At 35.7% G+C, this 23,928-nt stretch overlaps 2 protein-coding genes across 7 annotated transcripts in view; one reads left to right on the plus strand and one right to left on the minus strand.

Moving 5' to 3' along the window:
- The window catches only part of LOC132484449 (membrane cofactor protein-like), a 57,206-nt gene that overhangs the window by 19,697 nt on the left and 13,581 nt on the right, over window positions 1-23,928 (minus strand). For 4 of the 6 annotated variants that reach the window (XM_060090978.1, XM_060090976.1, XM_060090977.1 and 1 more), the window contains exons 2-8: window positions 20,879-21,067; window positions 20,423-20,525; window positions 13,130-13,215; window positions 11,872-12,069; window positions 1,836-2,018; window positions 1,405-1,449; window positions 1,248-1,292 (exon numbers count right to left, since the gene is read on the minus strand). In XM_060090978.1, coding sequence (XP_059946961.1) covers window positions 1,248-1,292; window positions 1,405-1,449; window positions 1,836-2,018; window positions 11,872-12,069; window positions 13,130-13,215; window positions 20,423-20,525; window positions 20,879-21,067 — 849 coding nt within the window. The remainder of the gene's footprint in view (window positions 1-1,247; window positions 1,293-1,404; window positions 1,450-1,835; window positions 2,019-11,871; window positions 12,070-13,129; window positions 13,216-20,422; window positions 20,526-20,878; window positions 21,068-23,928) is intronic. The other 2 variants (XM_060090981.1, XM_060090980.1) reach the window with 1 other exon arrangement.
- Window positions 15,513-16,049, plus strand: LOC132483852 (ubiquitin-ribosomal protein eL40 fusion protein-like). Its single transcript, XM_060089667.1, has one exon. The coding sequence runs from the start codon at window positions 15,513-15,515 to the stop codon at window positions 16,047-16,049; it is 537 nt and encodes a 178-aa protein (XP_059945650.1).

Raw genomic sequence — 23,928 nt, forward strand, 5'->3', positions numbered from 1 at the left:
ATTTTTGATATTTAAAAAAAAAATCCCTGTAGTTTACCTTCTTTATAAATTTGTCCTCACAATTCTCTCTTCTTCAAACACTAAACTGTATCAGTGTTTTATAAATCCTTTATAAAATGCTTATGGTCAACTCTTTCAAAAGAGCCTATCAACAAACACAGTATACCACAGTGCATAGTCCCGATAGGACCATGTGAGTAAACATGGATGGGTCAATATCATCCACCAAAAAAACACATTTTTCCCCCCAAAACTTCACAGCCCTCACCAAGGTACTCAAGGAGATTACTGGATACCAGGTTTACAGGAATTATAAAAAAAGGTGTTCTAATTACCATGTTAACATGAAAAATTCCCCTCAGCCCTTAAAATATTAGGACAATAGGAAGTAAACAAATTAAAAGCCAGTAGATGACATTTGTTTGAGTCATTAAACAATGGGACACTGGAACCTATAGAAATGATGTTACTTTAGTGAGCAGAGCCACACTGGGACCCTGAGAGCAGTCTGCCCAGGCTAATGCTCTTCCTCTCTTCCTCTTGTCTCTTGCTTCTGCTGCAACCAAAGAGAAGAAGCCAGAGATAGCAGCCCTGAAATCAGGAAGATAATTCCTTCCACCATAACAAAATAGTCTCTCAGGTCTTAGGCAGAGCAGCTAATCAGTAGTCCCTGCAGAACCAAACTGGTCACCGTCTGGGAAAAGAAACATAGTCCTAGACCCAGAAGATACCCTGTAAAGGTGCCAACAGATCACTTTTAAAATGAATAAATTATCAATGTCGATGACACAGAAAACATACATGTTAAAAAACAGACGCCATGGACCTTCCTCTGCATTAATATTACTTTGAGTTATGCTGTAATGCATACAAGCTACCTTTAAGAGCTTTCTAGATAGATACCAGGCACTGTGCTAAGTGCTTTAAATGGATCCCATTTTAAATTTACTATCACTCAGTAAGGAAGGTTTTAAATCATCCACCAAAAAACCCATCTTTTAATCATTTTACATGTAAGTAAACATGTTTAAAGTTTACTTAACTTGCCACCTGCTTATATCTGCAGACTACTGCAAATAATTTTAAAGTCACTAAATGTAACAACTAAAATGGCTGTTAATATGTTCTTCTTCTTTTCATTCCTAAAATTGATGAATGAGTGTAAATCATAGGACTTTAAAAGATTTTGAAAAAAATCACAAGGAATGTAAAGGATTTTGAAATATATAAGCAGGAAGTTACTAGACCTGAGACACTGGGAACTGGAGGTTGGGAACTGGGAGGAGTTGACACTAGAAAACAAAAAAAAATGTAGATCGGATCAAACACTTGGGAGTTACTGCTGGCATTTTCACCAGGAATTTAAAAGACTTCTGAAAAAATATATGTAGGTAGTTACTAAACCTGAGGCACTGGAAATTGGAGGCTGGGTACTAGGAGTAGTTGACTCTGGAAAACAAAATAATGTAGACTGAATAAAAAACTCAGGCATTATTATTTTCTTTTCATTAATATGAATTATGCCTTTCACTCTTATTTAGGTAAAACTTCCTATGCTTCAATTTACTCTGAAAAATCATTGCTATTCATTTTTACACGTAAAAAATGCCAAACAAGAGAAAGTTATACACATGCGTGATGTACGGGAAATGCTAAGACCCTATAAAGACATCCAAAATTGCAACAGCAGATTTCTTTGTGAATTTGAAGTCATACAACTATCACAGAAATGAATACAAGACAGTTAAATATGAAAATTGTTTCTTTTCTATTATTCTGTATCATTCATATTTAATGTCAAAGAAAAAAAAAAAGGAAAACGACAATATTTATACCTTTAATACATGTTGGTATCTCAGGCTCCCAAGTACTGTTCGCACTACAGACAATTTTGTTGCTGCCATTAAGCTTAAAACCCTCGTTGCATCTATATACAACCATTGCCTTGTAGTAAAATTTTGGTCCACGTCCTGAGACTATCATTCCATTTTCAACGTATGGATATACACATTTGACCACTGAAAAATGGAGAAATTCCAGAATTAATGGAAAGCTGCTTTCACATAGGACCAGAAAAAGTAGTGCAAAGTAATAATTTCCAGTGGAAAGAAAGAGGAAAGGAATGAAAAGATGTTAATTGAAAAAAAAAAAAAAAAAGATTTTGTGCATTTGAATTCCAGGGAACAGATCTGGAGAAGTCTAATAACCTTTTCCCACCTAAAACAGACTATCATTATAGTTTATTTGCTTTCCTACATTTTCTTTCCATTATTGACAAGTTTTGAGAAAGGTCTGAGTACCAGACAAAAATTCAGGGTAAGTTCAAAAGAAACTTTCAATGCTCTTTAGCTCTAGGATTTTTTTAAGATCATGCTGACACTAATTGCAGTACCCTGCTCTTTTAGAAAGGTAGCAAAAACTTTTCTTAGAAGGTAATATTTGAGTTCAAATTTAAAAGCTGAGAAGAAGTTAGCCATGCCAAGATATGAAAAAGAAGCAACAACAGCACACAGGAACTGGGATGTTCAAGTACAAAGGCCAGCGGAGTTAGGGTAGTGTTTTCCAAACATTCTGGACTGTAACCCAGAGATCAAGAAATACATTTTACATTGTAAACCAGTATATAAACAAACGGGCCTGAGATAATGTTAAAAGTTAATACTTAGCCCTCACAACAGTGTACTCTGGTATTTCCCATTCTACTCTACTGCTTAAAAAGTAAAATACTCATCCTGACCTTCTAGGATTCACGACCCATTAATGGGTTTGGCAGAATTTGGGAAAAAACAAAATCAAGAAACACTGGGCTGGGCAGTGAGTTCAAGAGGACATCTTATGAGATTAAATCTGAGTAATAGATGAGGACCAGATAATACACTGCCTTTTAAACCAGAAGAGTGTCCTTTCTCCTTTCTTTTGGGTCTGAATTTCCATCAGGTATTATTTCTCTTCAGCCAGGAGAATTTCCGTATCAATTCTTATAGTCCAGGTTGGCTAATGACAAATTCTCTTAGCTTTTGTTTATCTGAAACTGTTTTTATTTCACCTTCAGTTCTGAAAGATTTCTCTTTGACAGAGAATTCTAGGCTAACTGTTTTTTCTTTCAGCACATTAGCAGAAATTATTGTCTTGTAGTTTCAACAGTTCCTCAACAAAAGTCAGCTGTCATGTCATTCTTACTTTGGGGTGAGGAGAGGGAGAATGTAATATGTTTGTTTTTCGTTTTTCCCCCTCACTGGCTACTCTTTCTTTTGTTTTCGGTAGTTTTACCATGTTGTGTTTAGTTTAGTGGGGGTTTCTTGGTAAATTTTTGAAATTTATTCTGCTACGGTCAGTGAATTTCCCAGACCTGTGGGGTTGTTGTTTTGGATCAAATTTAGATAATTTTTGGCCAGTATTTATTGAAATGATTTTCTACATTTTTCTCTCTCCTCTCTTCTGAAACTCCAGTTACATGTATGTTTGACTCTTTGCTTTTTCTCCCAAAGGTCTTTCTCTCTGTTTCTTATTTTAACCTTTCTTTTCAAATCATGGTGGATTTCTATCGCTCTGTCACTGATATTTTTCACTGTTGGGCCAATATGCTCTTAATTGTACCTAATGATTTTCTTCTAAGTTAGGTTTACTAGATAACAAAGTACATACAGTAAATCTCACCCTTTTAAGTGTACAGCTGTATTAGTTTTGATCAATTCAAATAACCATGTAATTACCTGCACAATAACAAAAGTTCCATTATCTCCAAATACTTCCTCATGCCACTTTGTAATCAACCCTCCCCAGCTTTCAACCACCTTATCCAACCAGCCAACCACTAATCTGTTTTCTGTCCCTATAATGTTGCTTTTCCAGAATGTCATAATGGGATCACAGCTTCTGAGTATGGCTTATTTCACTTAGCATAATGCATTTGAGATTCATTCCTGCTGTTGCATGATTCAGGAGTTCACTTCTTTTTATTGCAGAGTATTACTCCATTGTATGGATGTGGTATAGGCTGTTCATCCATTACCAGATGAAGGACATGTGGGCTAATTCCAGTGTGGAACGATTATGACTAATGCTGCTGTGAATATTCTCATGCAGGTTTCTATATAAACATACCGTTTTACTTATGTTGCTGAGTTGTAGGGTAAATGTATATTTAACCTTATAAGGAATTGCCAACCTGCATTCCATAATGTTCATACCACTTTGCATACTTACCAGCAATGTATTAGAGCTCCAATTGCTCCATATACTTGCCAGTTAATGGTACTGTTAGTTTTTAGTTTTTTTTTTTAATTTCAGCCATTCTAATAGCTGTTTAGTGATACCTCACTATGGTATTAAATTCCATTCTGTAATTACTAATGATATCAAGCAACTTTTCATGTACTTTTTTGGCATACATATGTCTTCTTTGGTGAAAAAGATCTATTCAAATATGTTGCCCATCTAAAAAAAAATTGGGTTCTTTTCTTATTGTGTTTTGAGAGTTACTTATATATTATATTGTATACAAGTCCATTAGCAGATATGTATTTTGCAAATATTTTCTCCCAGTCTATGGCTCATTTTATTCATTCTTTGAACAGTGTAGTTGAAGCAGAAGTTTTGAGTTTTTAATAAGTCCAATTAATATTTTTTCTTTAAAGAAGAAGGATCATGCTTTTAGCATTGATTTAAGAAATCTTTGGCTAAGGCAGAAATATTTTCTACATTTTCTAGTAAAAGCCTTATGGTTTTAGGTTTTACATTTAAGTCTTTGGTTCATTGTAAGTAAATGTTTGTCTATGGTGCTAACATAGGTTGAGGTGCTTTCTTTTTTCTATGCATAATGTATATCGAATGGAGCCTGTAATTTTACCATTTTTCCAATGAATTGTTTGTATATCTGTGATGAAATCAAGTGGACATATTTGAAAGGGTCTAGTTCTGGACACTTATTCTGTTCCACTGCTCTACATGGCTATCCTTTCACCAATACCACACTGTCTTGATTATATTCCTTAGAGCATGGTTTATAAGAAGTCTTGACATCAGGTAGAATGAGACATCTATAATTTGTTTTCAAATTTATATTGACTATTCTAGTTCTTTTATCTTTCTAAATAAATTGTAGAACCTGTCTGTCAAGTTCTGCTGGGATTTTATGGGATTGTGTTGATTTTAAAGATCAATTACTGACATCTTTATTATATTGTGTCTTCTAATCCATGACCACTGAATTTTCTCTATTTATTAAGGTCTTCTTTAATTTCTTTTATAAGTGTTTAGTTGTTTTTACCATTTAAATATTTCACATACATTGCTAGATTTATATGCAAGTATTTCATGTTTTGGAGCTGGTATAAACAGTACTTGAAAAATTTCAATTTCTAATGGTGTTTTACTAGTATATAGATATACCGTTGATTTCTGTATGTTGATCGTGTATCTTGCAACCTTGCTAAAACTTCAGCCATTCAAGTTTTCTACAAAAGCAATCGTCATAAGTGAATGAAGTCTATTTTATTTCTTACTCTCCAATATGTATGCCTTATTGTACTGTCTAGCAACTCCAAAACAATGCCGAATAGCATGGTTAACAGTAGACATCCTTGTCTTCTTCCACTTTAAGTAAAAATAAACTACTCTTTTACTATTAAGTATAATGTTAGCTGGGGAATTTTTATAGGTGCCTTTTGTCAGCTTCAGGTAGTTCCCTTATATCCTTACTTGCTGAGTTTTATAATGAAAAGATGATAAATTCTGTCATATACTCTTTTTTCTTTTACATTTATTAAGGTGATCATGTGTGGTTTTATTTTGTTTTTGTTTTTTGGCACATGCTAGAAGATTTAATCTTTAAAATAAACCTTAAGTTAGGCATTCTATTTGCAGGAGAAACTGACATTCAAAGAAGTTAAATAACTTACAGAGCTAATGAGAAGTGGAGACAGAATTGTCCAATATATTCAAGGGAAGGTTTGTCTAAGCAAATGGCTCTGGGATCAAATAAGGGAGGATATGCAGCATACTCTAAGCTCTCATTAGTTCTCTTTTTTTTTTTTTTTGAATTTTATTTATCCATTTTTTTATACAGCAGGTTCTTATTACTTATCTATTTTATACATATTAGTGTACACATGTCAATCCCAATCTCCCAATTCATCACACCACACCGCCCGCCTCCCCCCACTTTTTCCCCTTTGTGTCCATACTTTTGTTTTTTACATCTGTGTCTCTATTTCTGCCTTGCAAACTGGTTCATCTGTACCATTTTTCTAGATTCCACATATATGCGTTAATATATGATATTTTTCTCTTTCTGGCTTACTTCACTCTGTATGACAGTCTCTAGGTCCATCCACATCTCTACAAATGACCCAACTTCACTCCTTTTTATGGCTGAGTAATATTCCACTGTATATATGTACCACATCTTCTTTATCCATTCATCTGTTGATGGGCATTTAGGTTGCTTCCATGACCTGGCTATTGTAAATAGTGCTGCAATGAACATTGGGGTGCATGTGTCTTTTTGAATTATGGTTTTCTCTGGGTATATGCTCAGTAGTGGGATTGCTGGGTCATATGGTAATTCTATTTTTAGCTTTTTAAGGAACCTCCATACTGTTCTCCATAGTGGCTGTATCAATTTACATTCCCACCAACAGTGCAAGAGGTTTCCCTTTTCTCCACACCCTCTCCAGCACTTGCTGTTTGTAGATTTTCTGATGATGACCATTCTAACTGGTGTGAGGTGATACCTTACTGCAGTTTTGATTTGCATTTCTCTAATAATTAGTGATGTTGAGCACCTTTTCATGTACCTTTTGTCTATCTGTATGTCTTCTTCGGAGAAATGTCTATTTAGGTCTCCTGCTCATTTTTTGATTGGGTTGTTTTTTTAATATTGAGCTGCCTGAGCTGTTTATATATTTTGGGGATTAATCCTTTGTCCACTGATTCATCTGCAACTATTTCCTCCATTCTGAGGGTTGTCTTTTTGTCTTTTTTATAGTTTCCTTTGTTGTGCAAAAGCTTTTAACTTTCATTAGGTCCCATTTGTTTATTTTTGATTTTATTTCCATTTCTCTAGGAGGTGGTCAAAAAAGATCTTGCTATGATTTATGTCAAAGAGTGTTCTTCCTATGCTTTCCTCTAAGAGTTTTATAGGGCCTGGTCATACATTTAGGTCTTTAATCCATTTTATTTTGTGTACGTGTTAGGAAGTGTTCTAATTTCGTTCTTTTACATATAGTTGTCCAGTTTTCCCAGCACCACTTATTGAAGAGACTGTCTTTTCTCCATTGTATATCCTTGCCTCCTTTGTCATAGATTAGTTGACCATAGGTGCATGGGTTTATCTCTGGGCTTTCTATCCCGTTCCATTGATCTATATTTCTGGGGTTTTTGCCAGTATCATATTGTCTTGATTACTGTAACTTTGTAGTATACTCTGAAGTCAGGGAGTCTGATTCCTCCAGGTCCATTTTTTTCCCTCAAGATTGTTTTGGCTATTTGGGGACTTTTGTGTTTCCATACAAATTTTAAGATTTTTTGTTCTAGTTCTGTAAAAAATGTCATTGGTAATTTGATAGGGATTGCATTGAATCTGTAGATGGCTTTCAGTAGTATAGTCATTTTCACAATTTGATTCTTCCAATCCAAGAACATGGTGTATCTCTCCATTTGTGTCATCTTTAATTTCTTTCATCAGTGTCTTTTAGTCTTCTGAGTACAGGTCTTTTACCTCCTTAGGTAGGCTTATTCCTAGTTATTTTATTCTTTTTGTTGCATTTGTGAATGGGATTGTTTCCTTAATTTCTCTTTCTGATCTTTCATTGTTAGTGTATAGGAACGCAAGAGTGTTTTTTTTTCTTCTTCAAAGTTTCTTGATATGGTAAATTGCACTGATTAATTTTCAAATTTGAATCATCCATGAATTCATGGAATAAATCCTACTTAATTATGATGTATTACTTTTTTATAGGCAAGGATTTGATTTATTAATATTTTAAGAAGTTTTAGTTCTATGCCCATTTTGGACATTGTCTGTAATTTTCTTGCAATGTTTCTGTCTGGTTTTGGTATCAGAGCAGTGCTGTCCTCATGAAATGAGTTAAGAAGTATTCCTATCTCTTTAGTTTTCTTGAAAACTTTGTGTAGGGCTGCTACTATTTATTCCTTAAATGTCTGGTATAATTCCCCAGTGAGGACATGGGGCCTGCAGTATGCTTCATAAGAAGGTTTTTTATAATTTTTTATTGAAGTATAGGTGATTTACAATATTGCATTAGTTTCAGGTGTACAGCATAGTGATTTGTTGTTTGGTTATTCTTTAGATTATATTCCATAACAGGTTATTACAAGATATTGGATATAATTCCCTGTGCTATATAGCAAATACTTGTTGCTTTTTTATTATATGGTATAGTAGTTTGTATCTGTTCATGCCCCTAATTTGTTGCCCCCCTCGCTTTTCCCTTTGGTAATCATAAGTTTGTTTTCTACATCTGTGAGTCTGTTTCTGTTTTGTATATAGAATCATTTGTATTATTTTTTTGATTCCACATACAGCTGATATCATATAGTATTTGTCTTTCTGTCTTACTTACTTCACTAAGCATAATATTCTCTAAGTCCATCCATGTTGCTAAAATGTAACTATTTTATTCTTTTTTAACGCTAAGTAATATGCCAATACACACACATACAGACACACAGACACACACACACAAAACATCTTCTTAATCCAATCACCTGTTGATGGGCACATGGGTTACTTCTATGTCTTGGCTATTGTAAATAGTGCTGCTATGAACATTGGGAGTGCATGTACCTTTTTGAATTAGAGTTTTCGTTTTCCAGACATATACCCAGGAGTGGGATTACTGGATCACAGCTCTATTTTTAGTTTTTTAAGTAACCTCCAGACTGTCTTCTTTACTGGATGCATCACTTTACATTCCCACCAACAGTGCAAGAGGGTGCCCTTTTCTCCACACCCACTCCAACATTTATTATTTATAGACTTTTTGATGACAGCCATTCTGACCAGTGGTAACACCTTGTGGTTTTGATTTGCAATTCTCTAATAATTAGTGATGTTGAGCATCTTTTCATATACACGTAGGCAATCTGTATGTCTTCTTTAGAGAAACGTCTATTTAGGTCTTCTGTCCATTTTTTGTGTTGTTTGTTTTTTTAATATTGAGTTGTATGAGCTGTTTGGGTACTCTGGATAATAACCTCTTGTCATCTGCATCATTTGCAAATATTTTCTCTCATTCCATAGGTTGTCTTTTGGTTTTGTTGATGGTTTCCTTTGCTGTGCAGAAGCTTTTAAGTTTGATTACGTCCCATTTGTTTATTTTTGCTTTTGTTTCTTTTGCCTTGGGACACTGGCCTATGAAAATATTGCTACAACTTTTGTCAGAGTGTTTTGCCTATGTTTTATGGTGTCATTTCTTACATTTAGGCCTTTACACAATTTGAGTTTATTTTTGTATATGGTGTGAGGGAATGTTATAATTTCATTGTATTACATGTAGCTGTCCAGCTTTCATAAGACCACTTGTTGAAGAGACTGTCTTTTCTCCATTGTATATTCTTGCCTCCTTTGTTGGAGATTAATTGACCATAAGTGCATGGGTTTATTTCTGGGTTCTCTACTCTGTTCCACTGAACTACAAGGGACTAGGTTCTCTACTCCATTGATCTACATGTCTGTTTTTGTGCCAATACCATGCTGCTTTGATTACTGTACCTTTGTAGTATAGTCTAAAGTCAAGGGAGGGTTATATCTTGAGCTTTCTTCTGTTTTCTCAGTATTGCTTTGGCAATTCTGGGTCTTTTATGGTTCCATATAAATTTTAGGATTATTTGTTCTAGTTCTGTGAACAATGTGACAGGTATTTTTATAAGGATTGCATTAAAGCTGTAGATTGGTTTGGGTAGTATGGCCATTTTAGCAATATTAATTCCTCCAATCCAAGGGCACAGTATATTTTTCCATTTCTTTGGATCATGCTCAGATTCCTTTATCAATGTTTTATAGTTTTCAGTGAATAGGTCTTTCACTTCACTGGTTAAGTCTATTCCTAGGCTTTCTTTGTTTGTTTGTTTTTAGATGCAATGTTAAATGGAATTGTTTCTTTAACTTACTCTCTTACTCTTCATTAGGGTGAAGAAACACAACAGATTTCTGTATATGCATCCTGTATCCTCTTACCTTGATGAATTCATATATTAGTTCCAATAGTTTTTGTGTAGAGTAGCATTCTCTATATAGAGTATTATGTCATCTGTAAATAGTGACAGTTTTACTTATTCCTTTCTATTTTGGATAGCTTTTATTTCTTTTTCTTCTCAGACTTCCAATACTATGTTGAATAGAAGTCCTGAGAGTGGGCATCCTTGTCTTGTTCCTGAATTTCAGGAAAGCTTTCAGCTTCTCACCTTTGAGTATTATGTTGGCCGTGGGTTTGTCATAAATCACCTTTATTATGTTGAGATATGTTCCTGTTACAACCACCTTCATGAGGGTTTTTATCATGAATGGATGTTGAATTTCGTCAAATGTTATTTATGCATTTGACAAAATTTCCTTCTGCAAAGGATGGTTCGACATACAGAAATCAATCAATGTGATATACCACAATAACAAAAGGAAAGACAAAATCTACATGCAAGGTTTAAGTTGTCAAATTTACAGGCATAAAGTTGTTTGTTTTATTCCCTTACTATTCTTTAAATGTCTGCAGTATATGTAGTGACCTCCTCTTTTTCACTCTTGATACTGGTTATTTGTATCTTCTGTTTTCCTGTCAAGCTACCTATAGGTTTATCCATTTTATCAATCTTCTCCAAGAAGCAGGTATTGATTTGATTCTCTCTATATTATTTCTCTTTTCAATATCATTGATTTTTTCTCTGGCTTTATTTTCTCCTATTGGGGTTTAAGTTGCTCTGTTTTTTTAGTTCCTTATGGTAGAAGTTCAGATTATTGATTTGAGACTTTTCTTTTTCCAATATACATATTTCATGGTTTAAATATCCTTCTAAGCAATGCTTTTGCTGTATCCCACAAGTTCTGATATTTTGATATGCTGTGTTTCATTTTTAGTATGTTCGAATCACTTTCTAATTTCCCTTGTTAGTACTTTGTCTTTGATTCATTTATTAGTTGTAAGTGTCAGCATAATTTTCAAATATTTGGGGATATTCTAGATTTATATTTTGATTTCTACATTCATCCCAGTTTGATCAGATAATGTACTCTGAATGATTTCAATTATTTGAAATTTGTTAAAAATTACCTTATTGCCTAGAATACGGTATTAGAGAATATTCCATGTTCACTTGAGAAGAGTAAATATTTTGCTATTATTCATTGGACCCTTTCTTTCAAGAGTAAAAATCCCTCCAGTGTCTCCCTGCTTTTGATCATGCTCTACTGCCTTAAACGTCGTCTTTAAGTAAGATTTGCCCAGAGTTTATAAATCATACCTGTGAGACAATTAATCTTTTACAATTTACACTATGATTTCCTGTAGCCAAAACTGTCAGACTTCTTGTAATACAAGATAACACTCTGTTATGTTTAAGAAAGTGTGTGCTGAATTTTTTGATGCTTTTCACGGAAAAAAGTCCTAACTCATGCATATACACAGTAGTTCACAACGTATAAATTGGAATGCCAAGAACCTGTGGGGTGAGAGGGGGGAAGCTCTACAAGCAGAAGTATTTTTTACTTGATTTGACCGATATTAAATTAAATTAGAAACCAATTTAACAGGAGGATCAAGCACATATGACTGTTTTTACTGTAAGTAAAACAATTTACAAAGCGTTTCTACAGTATTTACAAATTAAGAAGGAAATGAATGGAAATATTATTACCTTTACACTGAGGAGGGTCACTACTCCATTTGTCTTTTCCAATACAAACAAGCTTGCTCTCTCCAACAAGTGAATATGGATCTGTTCCATTTGAAGCATCACAACTATAAGTTACTACTTCACTGTATTCAAATATATCCTTGTGGTTATTTGTGTATTTTCCATTTAGAATTTTTTCAGGTGGTTTACACAAAATCTCTTAGAAAGGGAAAAAAAGAAGACATAAAAGGCAAAAGGAAAGGTAAAAGATTAAACAGCAATTAGTAAAGATCTATGAATTGCCTTCAGTAAATTAATATATCATTTCTACAAGCTAGTTGTGAATCCAATATCCATTTAGAAGGTTTCTATGAGAAAATGTATTATCCTAAATTCAAACTATTAATTTAGAAGTGAATTATTTAAAATAAAACTAATTTTCTTAAATAACGACATTAAAAATCTATATGAAACACATTTATTTATCTGCAAGGCCATACTAAGTTTTGTTCTCATCATAAGAGATGTTGACAATTTCATGATATAATATAATTATGATTAAAAGCAGAACTCAGGGGCTTCCCTGGTGGCGCAGTGGTTGAGAGTCCGCATGCTGATGCAGCGGACATGGGTTCATGGCCCAGTCCAGGAGGATGCCACGTGCCGCGGAGCGGCTTTGCCCGTGAGCCATGGCCGCTGGGCCTGCGTGTCCGGAGCCTGTGCTCCACAGCGGGAGAGGCCACAACAGTGAGAGGCCCACGTACAGATAAAAACAAAACAAAACAAAACAGAACTCAGGGCTGCTTGAGAAACACTTCATAATTTATAAATATATCTATTCACTAAATCAGTTCTTCACATTGATACCAAGTATTATCGTCATTTTTCACTTTCATCCTTACAAGTGTATGGTGAAATTTTCCAGAGGCTATAATTGTGTGATCTTGCAAGAGACTGAATCCAGATGTCTTCCTTTAAGCCAGATATTGAAGAAATTTGCAAAAATGTAAAACAATGCCACTATTTGTTTTGGAAATTTTTGATTTTTCAAAAAAGTATGGTGTATATACGAACAGGTATTGTGCTTACTCTTCTTAAAAATGAATAATAATTATTTTAAAAACGTTTCAGTTTTAATTCCAATATAATAATAGCAAAAGACATAACCCACATAAAGAAAAGTTCATTGGTATCTATGTTAATTTAAAAGCATAAAGGGGTCCTGAGGCCCAAAGTTTGAGAACTGCTCCTCTATATTCTAAAGAGAGAATATACTTACTTTCACATATTGGAGGATTATCACTCCAGCTCACAGTACTTTCAGAAATGTCACAGTATAGAATACTTGGTCCAATTAAGAAATAACTAAACGAGAAAAGAAAAGTTATGACGTTCTTTTGTACTTACAAGATGGACATAATGAAAACGATTTTATATGGTTGTTTTCCTGCACTCTAGTAATTTGAGGGAGAAGTTCCTTAAACAAAATATAATGTAAGTGCTAACTAAATATGCAACTTAATTAAATAGAGTTTCTGCATGTGAACACACATTGGCCCACAGCAAAATGTCTAAATTACTCTGTCATGTTGTCAGTGTAGGCCCTCTGCTCTCTCTGGCAAATGCATCACACGTTCACTTCTCTACCCTTTTGATCACACCATTCTGCTCAGTAAGGACTGAGCAGACAGATCAGGCCCTAGAGCCTGCCTGCCTGGATTCAAGTTCCAGCTCTAAGACTGACTTACTTGAGCTTGGGCAAGCCCCTTAGGCAAGGTTCTCTTGCTCAGTTTCCTCATCTATGAAAAGGAGGGTAACACTACATACCTCATAGGACTGTTTTGAGGATTGGATGAGTTAGCAACTGGCATGTAGAGAGTACTAGGTAAGTTTTAGCTTTTTTAAACATTCTTTAAATAATATTCGTTAGATTCTTTATTAATATTCAGAATACAGGCATACCTCATCTTACTGCCCTTCACTTTATTAAGTTTTTAACAAATTGAAGGTGTATGGCAACCCTGCATCAAACAAGTCTATTTGTGCCATTTTCCCCATAATGTTTGCTCACTTCATGTCTCTGTGTCACATTTTGGTAAATCTCACATATTTCAAACTTTATTACTATTATTATACTTGTTAGAGTGATCTGTGATCAATGTCTTTAATGTTACTACTGTGACTCTGAGGCTCAGATTATGGTTTGCATTTTCTGGTAATATAGTATTTTTAAATTAAGGTATATACATTTGTTTAGACATAATTCTATTGCACACTTACCAGACTACACTATAGTATAAATGTATGTAAAAAACTCATTTGATTTGCTTTATTGCAGTGGTCTGGAAATGAAACTGCAATATCTCCAAAGTATGACTGTATCTTTCTAGTAGTAGTTCAGGAATACTACTCAATGAAATATTCTCCAATTATTTAAATTCATAATACACTCTTCTTCTGGACTCTCACTGTAATGATCATGAATGATTCTATTTGGTACTTTTCATTTACTATTTTGCTCTGATGCCTCTCTCTATATATTGTGTTTCTCAAGAGGGCTACAACTTCCTTGATTCTACATCTTAAACTTTTGGTGCCTAGTAGCCTTATCTATATGTTCCAGTGGAACATTCACTACCTGCTATTTTTACTTGATCAAGTTAAAAAAGACTCAGTGTAACTGCCTGTACCCACTTCCAGAGGACTTTTCCCTAAAGGCTAATTCATTGAATCTATATTATAATGCGTTAGGAGAGGATTCTGGGATGATGACAAAATAAGTGGCAACAGAAATCTGTCTCCCTTGATGATGACACTGACAGAATCTGCCTGATATCACTATTTTGGAAGTCTAGAATCTGTTCATGGCTTGCAATTACTAGGAGAAGACTTAGGTAAATTAACTTGATTTCAGTCAATTTTAGCTCTTAGCAGAGTGGCAGCTACCTAACCCACCCCCCCACCACCGCCCTGCTGGCATCTGTAAACGTGTTGCTAGAGCAGCTTATAAATAGCCTGTGGGAGCTAGGGTGGGCAAAAAAGAATCTGCCCTCCAAGTATCAGGGATCTGTGTTCTTATCACTGCTGCTTCTGGTCACAGAGAAGCAGAAATCGAGGTGGGCAGCCTGTGTTGTCACACCTCCCCCAGTTTTTTCAAGCTCCTTCAACACTGGACAAATGATATCCAAGGGATGTAAAATCCAGCATCCTTTGCCCCTCCCCTTCACTTTTACTTTGTTTCCACTAACAGGAGCCAGACATTAAACACTAGGACATTCAAAAATAACTGCCATGTGGAAAAAAATTAGAAAATGATTCCGCCTGCCCAGAGAAAGGCTCAGAGAAAACCTGAGATGACCTTCAAGTTTATGTCAGCCTGCTCCTCAGCACAGAGACACAATACAACAATGAGAAAACAAAACAAAAAACCCCATAAAACAGTAAGCTCTAGGTAGCAGGCAGAATCTGATTTCCAGAGTTACCACATTATTAGATTCAACAAAAAAGTTGTAAGGCATACAAAGAAACAGGAAAGGAAAAGTATGGCTCATACAGTGGAAAAATACATGAACAGAATTTTTTTCTGAAGGAGATCTCATGACAAATCTATCAAACAAAGACTTTAAATGTCTTGTGAAGGCATTCTCAATGGAAATTAACAGATGCCAGTTCTGCTACCCCATTTTTCTTCAGTGAAGCAGCCAAACAGCAGACACAGAGAAGCCAATGAAGAAGCCAAACAGCAGATCTTTGTGAAGACCCTGATGGGCAAGACTATCACTCCTGAGGTCAAGCTCAGTGTCACCACTGAGAATGTCAAAGCCAAAATCAAAGACACTGAGGACATCCTGCCCCACCAAACAGGGTCTGACTCTTGCAGACAAACAGCTGAGGGTGGCCTTACTCTCTCAGACTATAATATCCAGAAAGAATCCACCCTACACTTGGTGCTTCACCTGCAGGGTGGTATCATCAAGTCTTCCCTCTGCCAGCTTTCCCAGAAGTACAATTGTGACAAAATGATCTGCTGCAAGTGTTATGCTCACCTGCACACCAGTGCTGTCAACTGCCACAAGAAGAAGTATGGCCAAACGAACAACCTGTGCCCCAAGAAGAAGGTCAGATACATCCTCTCCACTGGCTCTTTTTTTGCCCACAGGGTTGTCCCCTGCCTAAGCCCCACCCTGGAGCCTCAGTAAAATTTGAAAGAAATACCTGGGATAAAGATGCACAAACAACTAAAGGAAACAATGTAGAAAGTCAAGAGAACAATATGTGATCAAAATGGAAATATCAATAGGAGCTAGAAAACCTAAAAAGAATCCAAAAGTAAATTCTGGAGTTGAAAAGTACATTAATGGAAATGAAAAAGTCACTGGAAGAATTAAAGGCATATTTGAGAAGAAAAAAGAATTAGTGAAATTGAGATAGGGTAATGGAAATTATTGACTCTAAGAAACAGAAAGAACAAAGATTGAAGAAAAGTGAACAAAGCCTAAGGGATCTGTGGGACACCAACAAGCAGACCAACATATACACTGTGGGACTCTCAGAAGGAGAAGATACAGCAAAAGGGACAGAGAGAATACTTGAAGAAATAATGGCTGAAAACTTCCCAAATTTGATAAAAGAAACAAATATGCCAAAAGCTGAAAATTCTCCAAAAGCTTAAAATTCTAAGTGCAGGTCACTTTGTATTCATCTTACTAAGATACATGATAATCAGACTTTCAAAAGACAAAGAATGCTGAAAGCTGCATGAGAGAAATGAATCATTACATACAAGGGATACTAATTAAGATTTGTCATTAGAAACTCAGAGACCAGAAGACCGTGCATTGATATAGTCAAAGTGCTAAAAGAAAAAAAACAAAAAAACTGTCAACCAAAAATCCTCTATCCGAGCAAAACTGAGCATCAAAAGTGAGGGAGCAATTACGACATTCCCAGAATCCCAGAATTAAAAGCTTAGCAGGTCTGTGACCACTATACTCCTCAAGAAGAAATGCTCAAGGGAGTACTGAAAAAGAAATGAAGGGACTCAAAGCCCTATGTATAAATAAATATCTCAGTAAAAGTAAATACAAAGGCAATGATAAAACTAGCATGACTGAAACAGTGGTTTGCAACTACAGTTTTTGTTTTCTATATGTGATTTAAAACACTAAATTTTAAAATAAATAAATATTTAAAGTAGAAGCTAGTATGCAATATTTGTGTAGAGGGTAATATGATATCAACAACCAAAAGGGGCGAGGATAGAGCTATTAAGGACTGTTTTTGTAATTTATTGAATTTAAGCCGGTATAAATTTAAACTAGAGTGTTATAACTGTAAAATTTTGCTTGTCTGTTTTGTTTGGCCTACCTGTGAGGCTTGTGGGATGTTAGCTCCCCAGCCAGGCTTGAACCTTTGCCCCCTACAGTAGAAATGCAGAGTCCTAACCACTGGACCACCAGGGAATTCCCATGTACTATGTTCAATGTATAATAATTCCCATGGTAACCACAAACAATATAACTATAGAATATATTCAAAAGGAAATGAGAAAGGAATTTAAACATTTCACTACAAAAATCAATTACACACAAAAGAAAACAGTAATGCGGGAAATGGGGGACTAGGAAAAAGCTATAAAGCATATAGAAAACAAGTAGCACAATGGTAGAAATAAATCCCTCCTCGTCAATAATTATATTAAGTGTAGATGGAATAAACTCTCCAATCAAAAGACAGAGATTGGCAGAATGGATAAAAACACATGATCTAACTACATGTTGTCTACAAGAGACTCACCTGACATTCAAAGACACAAATGGGGTGAAAATGAAAGGCTGGAAAAAGATATCTCACACAAATAGTAACCAAAAGACAGTAGAGTAGCTATACTAAAATCTGACAAAATAGACTTTAAATGAAAAAGGTTACAAGAAATAAAGTAAATTTTATATTAATAAGGACTCAGTACTGAAGATATAACAATTATAAACATTTATGCACCTAATGACAGGCTATCAAAATATATGAAGCAAAAAATGACAGAATTGAAGGCAGAAATATGCATTTCTACACAATAGTTGGAGACTGCAATACCTCACTCACAATAATGGATAGAACAACTAGACAGAAGATAAATAAGGAAACAGAGGACTTCAACAGCACAGTAAAACAACATGATCCCACAGATATATACAAAGCACTCTACCCAACAACAACAGAATACACAGTCTTTTCAAGAGCAAGTGGGCATTTTCCAGGATAGACCATATGTTAGGTGACAAATTAGAAAACAAGTTAATGTTATACAAAACATAATTAATTATTTAATAAATAATTAATAATATAATTGTTTTATGCCACGAATTAATATTAATAATAGATTTTAAAAGACAGATATCATAAAAGTATATTCTCTGACCACAATAGGATGAATTTAAAAAGCAACATCAAAAGGAAAACTGGAAAATTCATAAAATTGTGAAAATTAAACAATATGCTTTTGAACAACCAATGGCTCAAAGAAGAAATCAGGGCAATTAGAACATACTTTGACATGAATGGAAATGAAAACATAACATACTAACACTTATGGGATTCAGCAAGAGCAGTGCTAAGGGGGAAATTTATAGCTATAAATGTCTACATTAAGAAACGAAAGCTCTGAAAAAACAAACTAACCTTACAATTTAAGGAACCAGAAAAAGATAAACCCAAAGTTAGCAGAAGGAAGCAAATAATAAAGATTAGAACAGAGATAAACAACAACAACAAAAAGAGCGAAACGAGAGAATATCAATGAAACTAAAAGTTGGTTCTTCAAAAAATGCAACAAAATTGACAAACCCTTAGATTGACTAAAACAAAGAGATTAGACTCAAATTACTAAAATCAGAAATGAAAGCAGGCACATCACTATAGATTTGACAGAAATAAAAACTATTATGGGAATACTATGAACAATTTTATGCCACACATGGATAAACTAGATATAATGGACAAATTCCTAGAAACACAAAACCTACCAAGAGTTAATCACAAAAACAGATAATCTGAATAGATCTGTAACTAGTAAGGAGACTGAATCAGTAATCAAAATTCTCCCAATTAAGAAAAATCCTGGATCTGATGGTTTCATTGGTGATTTCTACCAAACATTTAAAGAAGTAATACCAATCCTTCTCAAACTTTTCCAAAAAACTGAAAAGGAGGGAAGTCTTCCAAACCCATTCTATGAGACAAGCATTACGGTCATAGCAAAATTCAATAAAGGTACTACAAGAAAAGAAAGCTAGAGACCACTATCCCTTAAGAACACTGATGCAAACAACCTCAACACAATACTAGCAAACAATTTAGCAGCATTTTAAAAGGATTAAACATCAAGACCAAGTGGGAATTATTCCTGGAATGAAAGAGATGGCTCAACACATAAAAATCAATCAACGTAATATGCAACATCAAAAGAATGAAAGGAAAAAAAACCACATGGTCACCTTAATTGAGGCAGAAAAAGCATTTGATAAAATTCAATATTTTTCATAATAAAAATACTTAACAAACTAGAAACAGAAGGAAACTGCCTTAAGATAATAAACTCCATACATGAGAATCCAATAGCAAACATCATGGTCAGTGGTGAAAATCTGCAAGTTTTCCTGTAAGATCAGAACAGGCATGAACAACTGTTTTTACCATTTTTATTCAACGTGGTATTAGAAGTTCTAGTCAGAGCAATTAAGCAAGAAAAAGAAATATATTTCTACCTTGGAAAGAAAGAAGTAAAATTATCACGTTTGCAGAGGATATAATCTTCTACAGAAAAAATCCTGAAGATTACACACACACACACACACACACACACACACAATGTAAAAACTAATAAATAAATTCAGTAAACTACCAGGATACATAGACAATATTAAAAAACCAGTTGTGTTTCCATAGCATATTACATTTACCTTTTAAATTCACATTTTTTATAAATGTTCAGTATCCCTAACATATGCTATTTAAAGAGCCCTGTAAAACAAAGGCTATTATTAAATCCTCAGTAGCTCTCTTTGAGATGCGTCACTCCTTTGTAGTAGCTTTAAAAATAAGGTTTTCCAACTAAGAGATCTTGATCAACATTATTGTCTAAGTTACCAGGTCACTTTTGGTCTCGTGACATCTTACAGATTACTTTGATATAAGAATATCTTCGGTTGGCAACTCTACCTCCCAGTTCCATAAACCTATTTCACCTCTGAGAATTGACCATTTTAAATAGGGTGCATTGTGTTGTCAAGGAAAAGTCACCATGATTAACACATTTTTAATGCTTATGAGAGGTTTATTAATACATATACCAAGTATTATACAATTTTACTTTCCTTCAATTTAAATTTCTTTCTACTAGTTACACATCTTTTCACTCTCCATAAAAAGCCCAAGAGTTATTTGGCTACAGTAAAACTTGTCACACAGAAAGCAAAATGGAATCAACTTTGTGGGAATGCTTAAGAAGACAGGCAAAATGAAAATGGATTTAGTAACATATAACATTATTTCCTCTAAGGAGCATTCTACTTACCCATCATTACAAACATAGTGAGCCTGTGAGCCAAACAGAATACTTCCATTTGGGTACTTTATTTGGCCATTTGCTGGATCCCCTAGGTTAGGACACTGTTTTCCTAAAAGGAAAATTTCAAATTCGTTGTTTTATACTGGTTTCAAAACAGATTTGAATCAAATTCAAAATTCTACATTGCTCACTTGAATTCATGGGAATATTATTATCTTTTATTATTTTCTTTCTTTAACTATTATAACATCAAAGAAGGTTCACATTTACCCAGGCAACCAATTGTGAAAAAAAAGGTTCCCGGGAGATTTTTCAAAGCCTGAATGCACTGCTCTCTAAAACCTACATTCACATGAGAAAACCACTTCAGTCGTAAAACATGAACCCTAAAATGTGTGAAAAATCTCTAGAGCAATAAAAAAGGTTTTTGAATTAAAAAAAAAAAAAGTTTTGTTTACTTACTTGTACAGGCCTCCTGGAGAACTGACCACATATTATCATCCTGACAAACAGCAGAGGTAGGAAGAGGCGGACGCTTGGGCTGGTAACCTGGGCGACACTCATAATGTATACTTTCCCCAGGGCTATAACTGGGTTTAGGGACATCCCGGAGCTGCATAGTTTCAAACCTTGGTGGCTCACCACAGGCATCTAGGTATAAGAGAAGAAGAGCATAAAAATATTTTATCTCATTCACCAGCCAGTGACTGTGGCCTGGCATCAGGTAGGTAGTACAGAATAAATGGAAAGGTTCTTAGCAAGATTTTAAATGACCGTCCCATGCTTTTACCCAACTGGTGGTAGTAGTGGAGTATGTGCCTTACTTACATTAAATAACAACCTATTAGCTTTTGCTTTGTTAGGGAATAAGATGAATTTTTATTCAACAGTAAATTAAAGAGATAGCATCAGTGTTTTTAGTTTTGAAATATAAATACATTTTAGGTATGTATCCTTCCCCACTTTTTTCTAAATTCATTTCAAAACTCACCTCTCCTCTAAGAGGTCTCTTACAGTATACAGCACTCTGTTCAGATTACTCTTCCATAGTTTGAAACACAAGCATATGATCACTTGTCATTTCAGGCTCAGTTTCCTCTCAGAAGGCAAGGTCCTGGAGGGCAGGGATCATATGCCTTCTTTTTCTACTACAATCTGTACTCACTTGGTACTCAAGACATGCTATGAAAGAGATGAATATAAAATATGCCTTCTGGGATTCATAAATCAAAATAATTATGGACTGAAGTATTTCAAAAAATAATACTTCGTTTCATTTGTTTCCTATTAGTGAATTGAGCATTTTAAAAGTGATGAATAGACACCATGTAAATATCAAAATGAACTATCTGAAAAATATTACATGAAAAAACAACTTGCTCTCTTCAACATTACTTTAAATATAATTTAACTTTCCTTCACAGATCAATGGATTGCTCATTCCTCAGAAGCTCCCTGAGGTAGCTGTTTGGGTTGTTTATCCAATATATCCCAACAGTAAAGCTATTATATTGTTATGCTTTTAGAATTTTTTACTTCTGGGGTTTTCTGGGGGGTGTTGAGGGAAGGAGTTTTTTACTCCCTAGAATAATGTCATTTCTACAACAGTAAGCCCCCTTGCTTTTATTTATTTATTTATTTTTGCGGTACACGAGCCGCTCACTGCTGTGGCCTCTCCCATTGCAGAGCACAGGCTCCGGACATGCAGGCTCAGAGGCCATGGCTCACGGGCCCAGCTGCTCCGCGGCATGTGGGATCCTCCCGGACTGGGGCATGAATCTGTGTCCCCCACATTGGCAGGTGGACTCTCAACCACTGCACCACCAGGGAGGCCCCCTCTTGCTTTTAACTATCTGGGTACTTGATAACCTAACAAATCTGTTAGAAAAATTATGTAAAATAATGTGATGGAGACATATTAAGTTCTAAAGGACTACAAGAATTCAGAGGCCACTCTTATGAAGTTAAGAACCTAAGGAGGAGATGGGTGCGAGCCACGGTTATCAGTGTGGACACCAGAGACAGGCATGAGATGCTAAGGCTGCTGCTGCCACCACCATGAAGCCTGTGTGCAAGCACAGGTCACTATCCACACCTCCCCTCCTGGGAGCCTGTGCAGCCCCCCACTGCCAGGGTCGCGAGATCCAGGGACAACTTCCCGGGGAGAACACACGGCGCGCCTCAGGCTGGTGCAACGTCACGCTGGCCTCTGCAGCCGCAGGCTCACCTCACATTCCATACCCCTTCCTCTCCCTATACCAGCCTGAGTGAGCCAGAGCCCCGGAATCAGCTGCTACTTTAACCCAGTCCTGGCTGAGCAAAGAACAGATGCCCTCAGGCAACCTACACGCAGAGGCGGGGCCAAATCCAAAGCTGAAAACCAGGAACTGTGCGAAAAAAGAAGAGAAAGGGAAATTTCTCCCAGCAGCCTCAGGAGCAGCGGATTAAATCTCCACAATCGACTTGATGTACCCTGCATCTCTGAAATACCTGAATAGACAACGAATCATACCAAAATTGAGGTGGTGGACTTTGGGAGCCACTGTAGACTTGGGGTTTGCTTTCTGCATCTAATTGGTTTCTGGTTTTATGTTTACCTTAGTTTAGTACTTAGAGTTTATTATCATTGGTAGATTTGTTTATACATTTGGTTGCTCTCTTCCCTATTTTTATAAAAATATATAGATATGTATTTTTTCTTCCTTTTCATGTTTTTCTGAGTGTGTATGTGTATGCTTTTTTGTGTAATTTTGTCTATGTAGCTTTGCTTTTACAAGTTGTCCTAGGGTTGTGTTTGTCCGTTTTTTTTTTTTTTTTTTTTTTAGTATAGTTTCTCGCACTTGTTATCATTGGTGGATTAGTTTTTTGGTTTGGTTGCTCTCTTCTTTCTTTCTTTCTTTTATTACTTTAAAAAGTTTGAAGGGTCTCCCTGGTGGCGCAAGTGGTTGGGAGTCCGCCTGCCGATGCAGGGGATACGGGTTCGTGCCCCGGTCTGGGAGGATCCCATGTGCCGCGGAGCGGCTGGGCCCATGGGCCATGGCCGCTGAGCCTGCGCGTCCGGAGCCTGCGCGTCCGGAGCCTGTGCTCCGCAACGGGGGAGGCCGCAACAGTGAGAGGCCCGCATACCGCAAAAAAAAAAAAAAAAAAAAAAAAAAGTTTGAAAACCTTTAATAATAATATTTTTAATTTTAATAACTTTATTTTATTTAATTAATTTATTTTTTTTTCTCCCTTCTCTTCTGAGCCGTGTGGCTGACAGGGTCTTGGTGCACTGGCCGGGCGTCAAGCCTGGGCCTCTGAGGTGAGAGAGCCAAGTTCAGGACACTGATCCGCCAGAGACCTCACGGCGCAAAGTAACATCAAACAGTGAAAGCTCTCCCAGAGATGTCCAACTCAACCCTAAGACCCAGCTCCACTCAATCACCAGCAAGCTACTGTGCTGGACACCATATACCAACTAGCAAGACAGCAACACAACCCCACCCTTAGCACAGAGGCTGCCTAAAATCATA

Source organism: Mesoplodon densirostris, chromosome 2, assembly GCF_025265405.1.
Source record: "Mesoplodon densirostris isolate mMesDen1 chromosome 2, mMesDen1 primary haplotype, whole genome shotgun sequence".
Taxonomy (NCBI): Eukaryota; Metazoa; Chordata; class Mammalia; order Artiodactyla; family Ziphiidae; genus Mesoplodon; species Mesoplodon densirostris.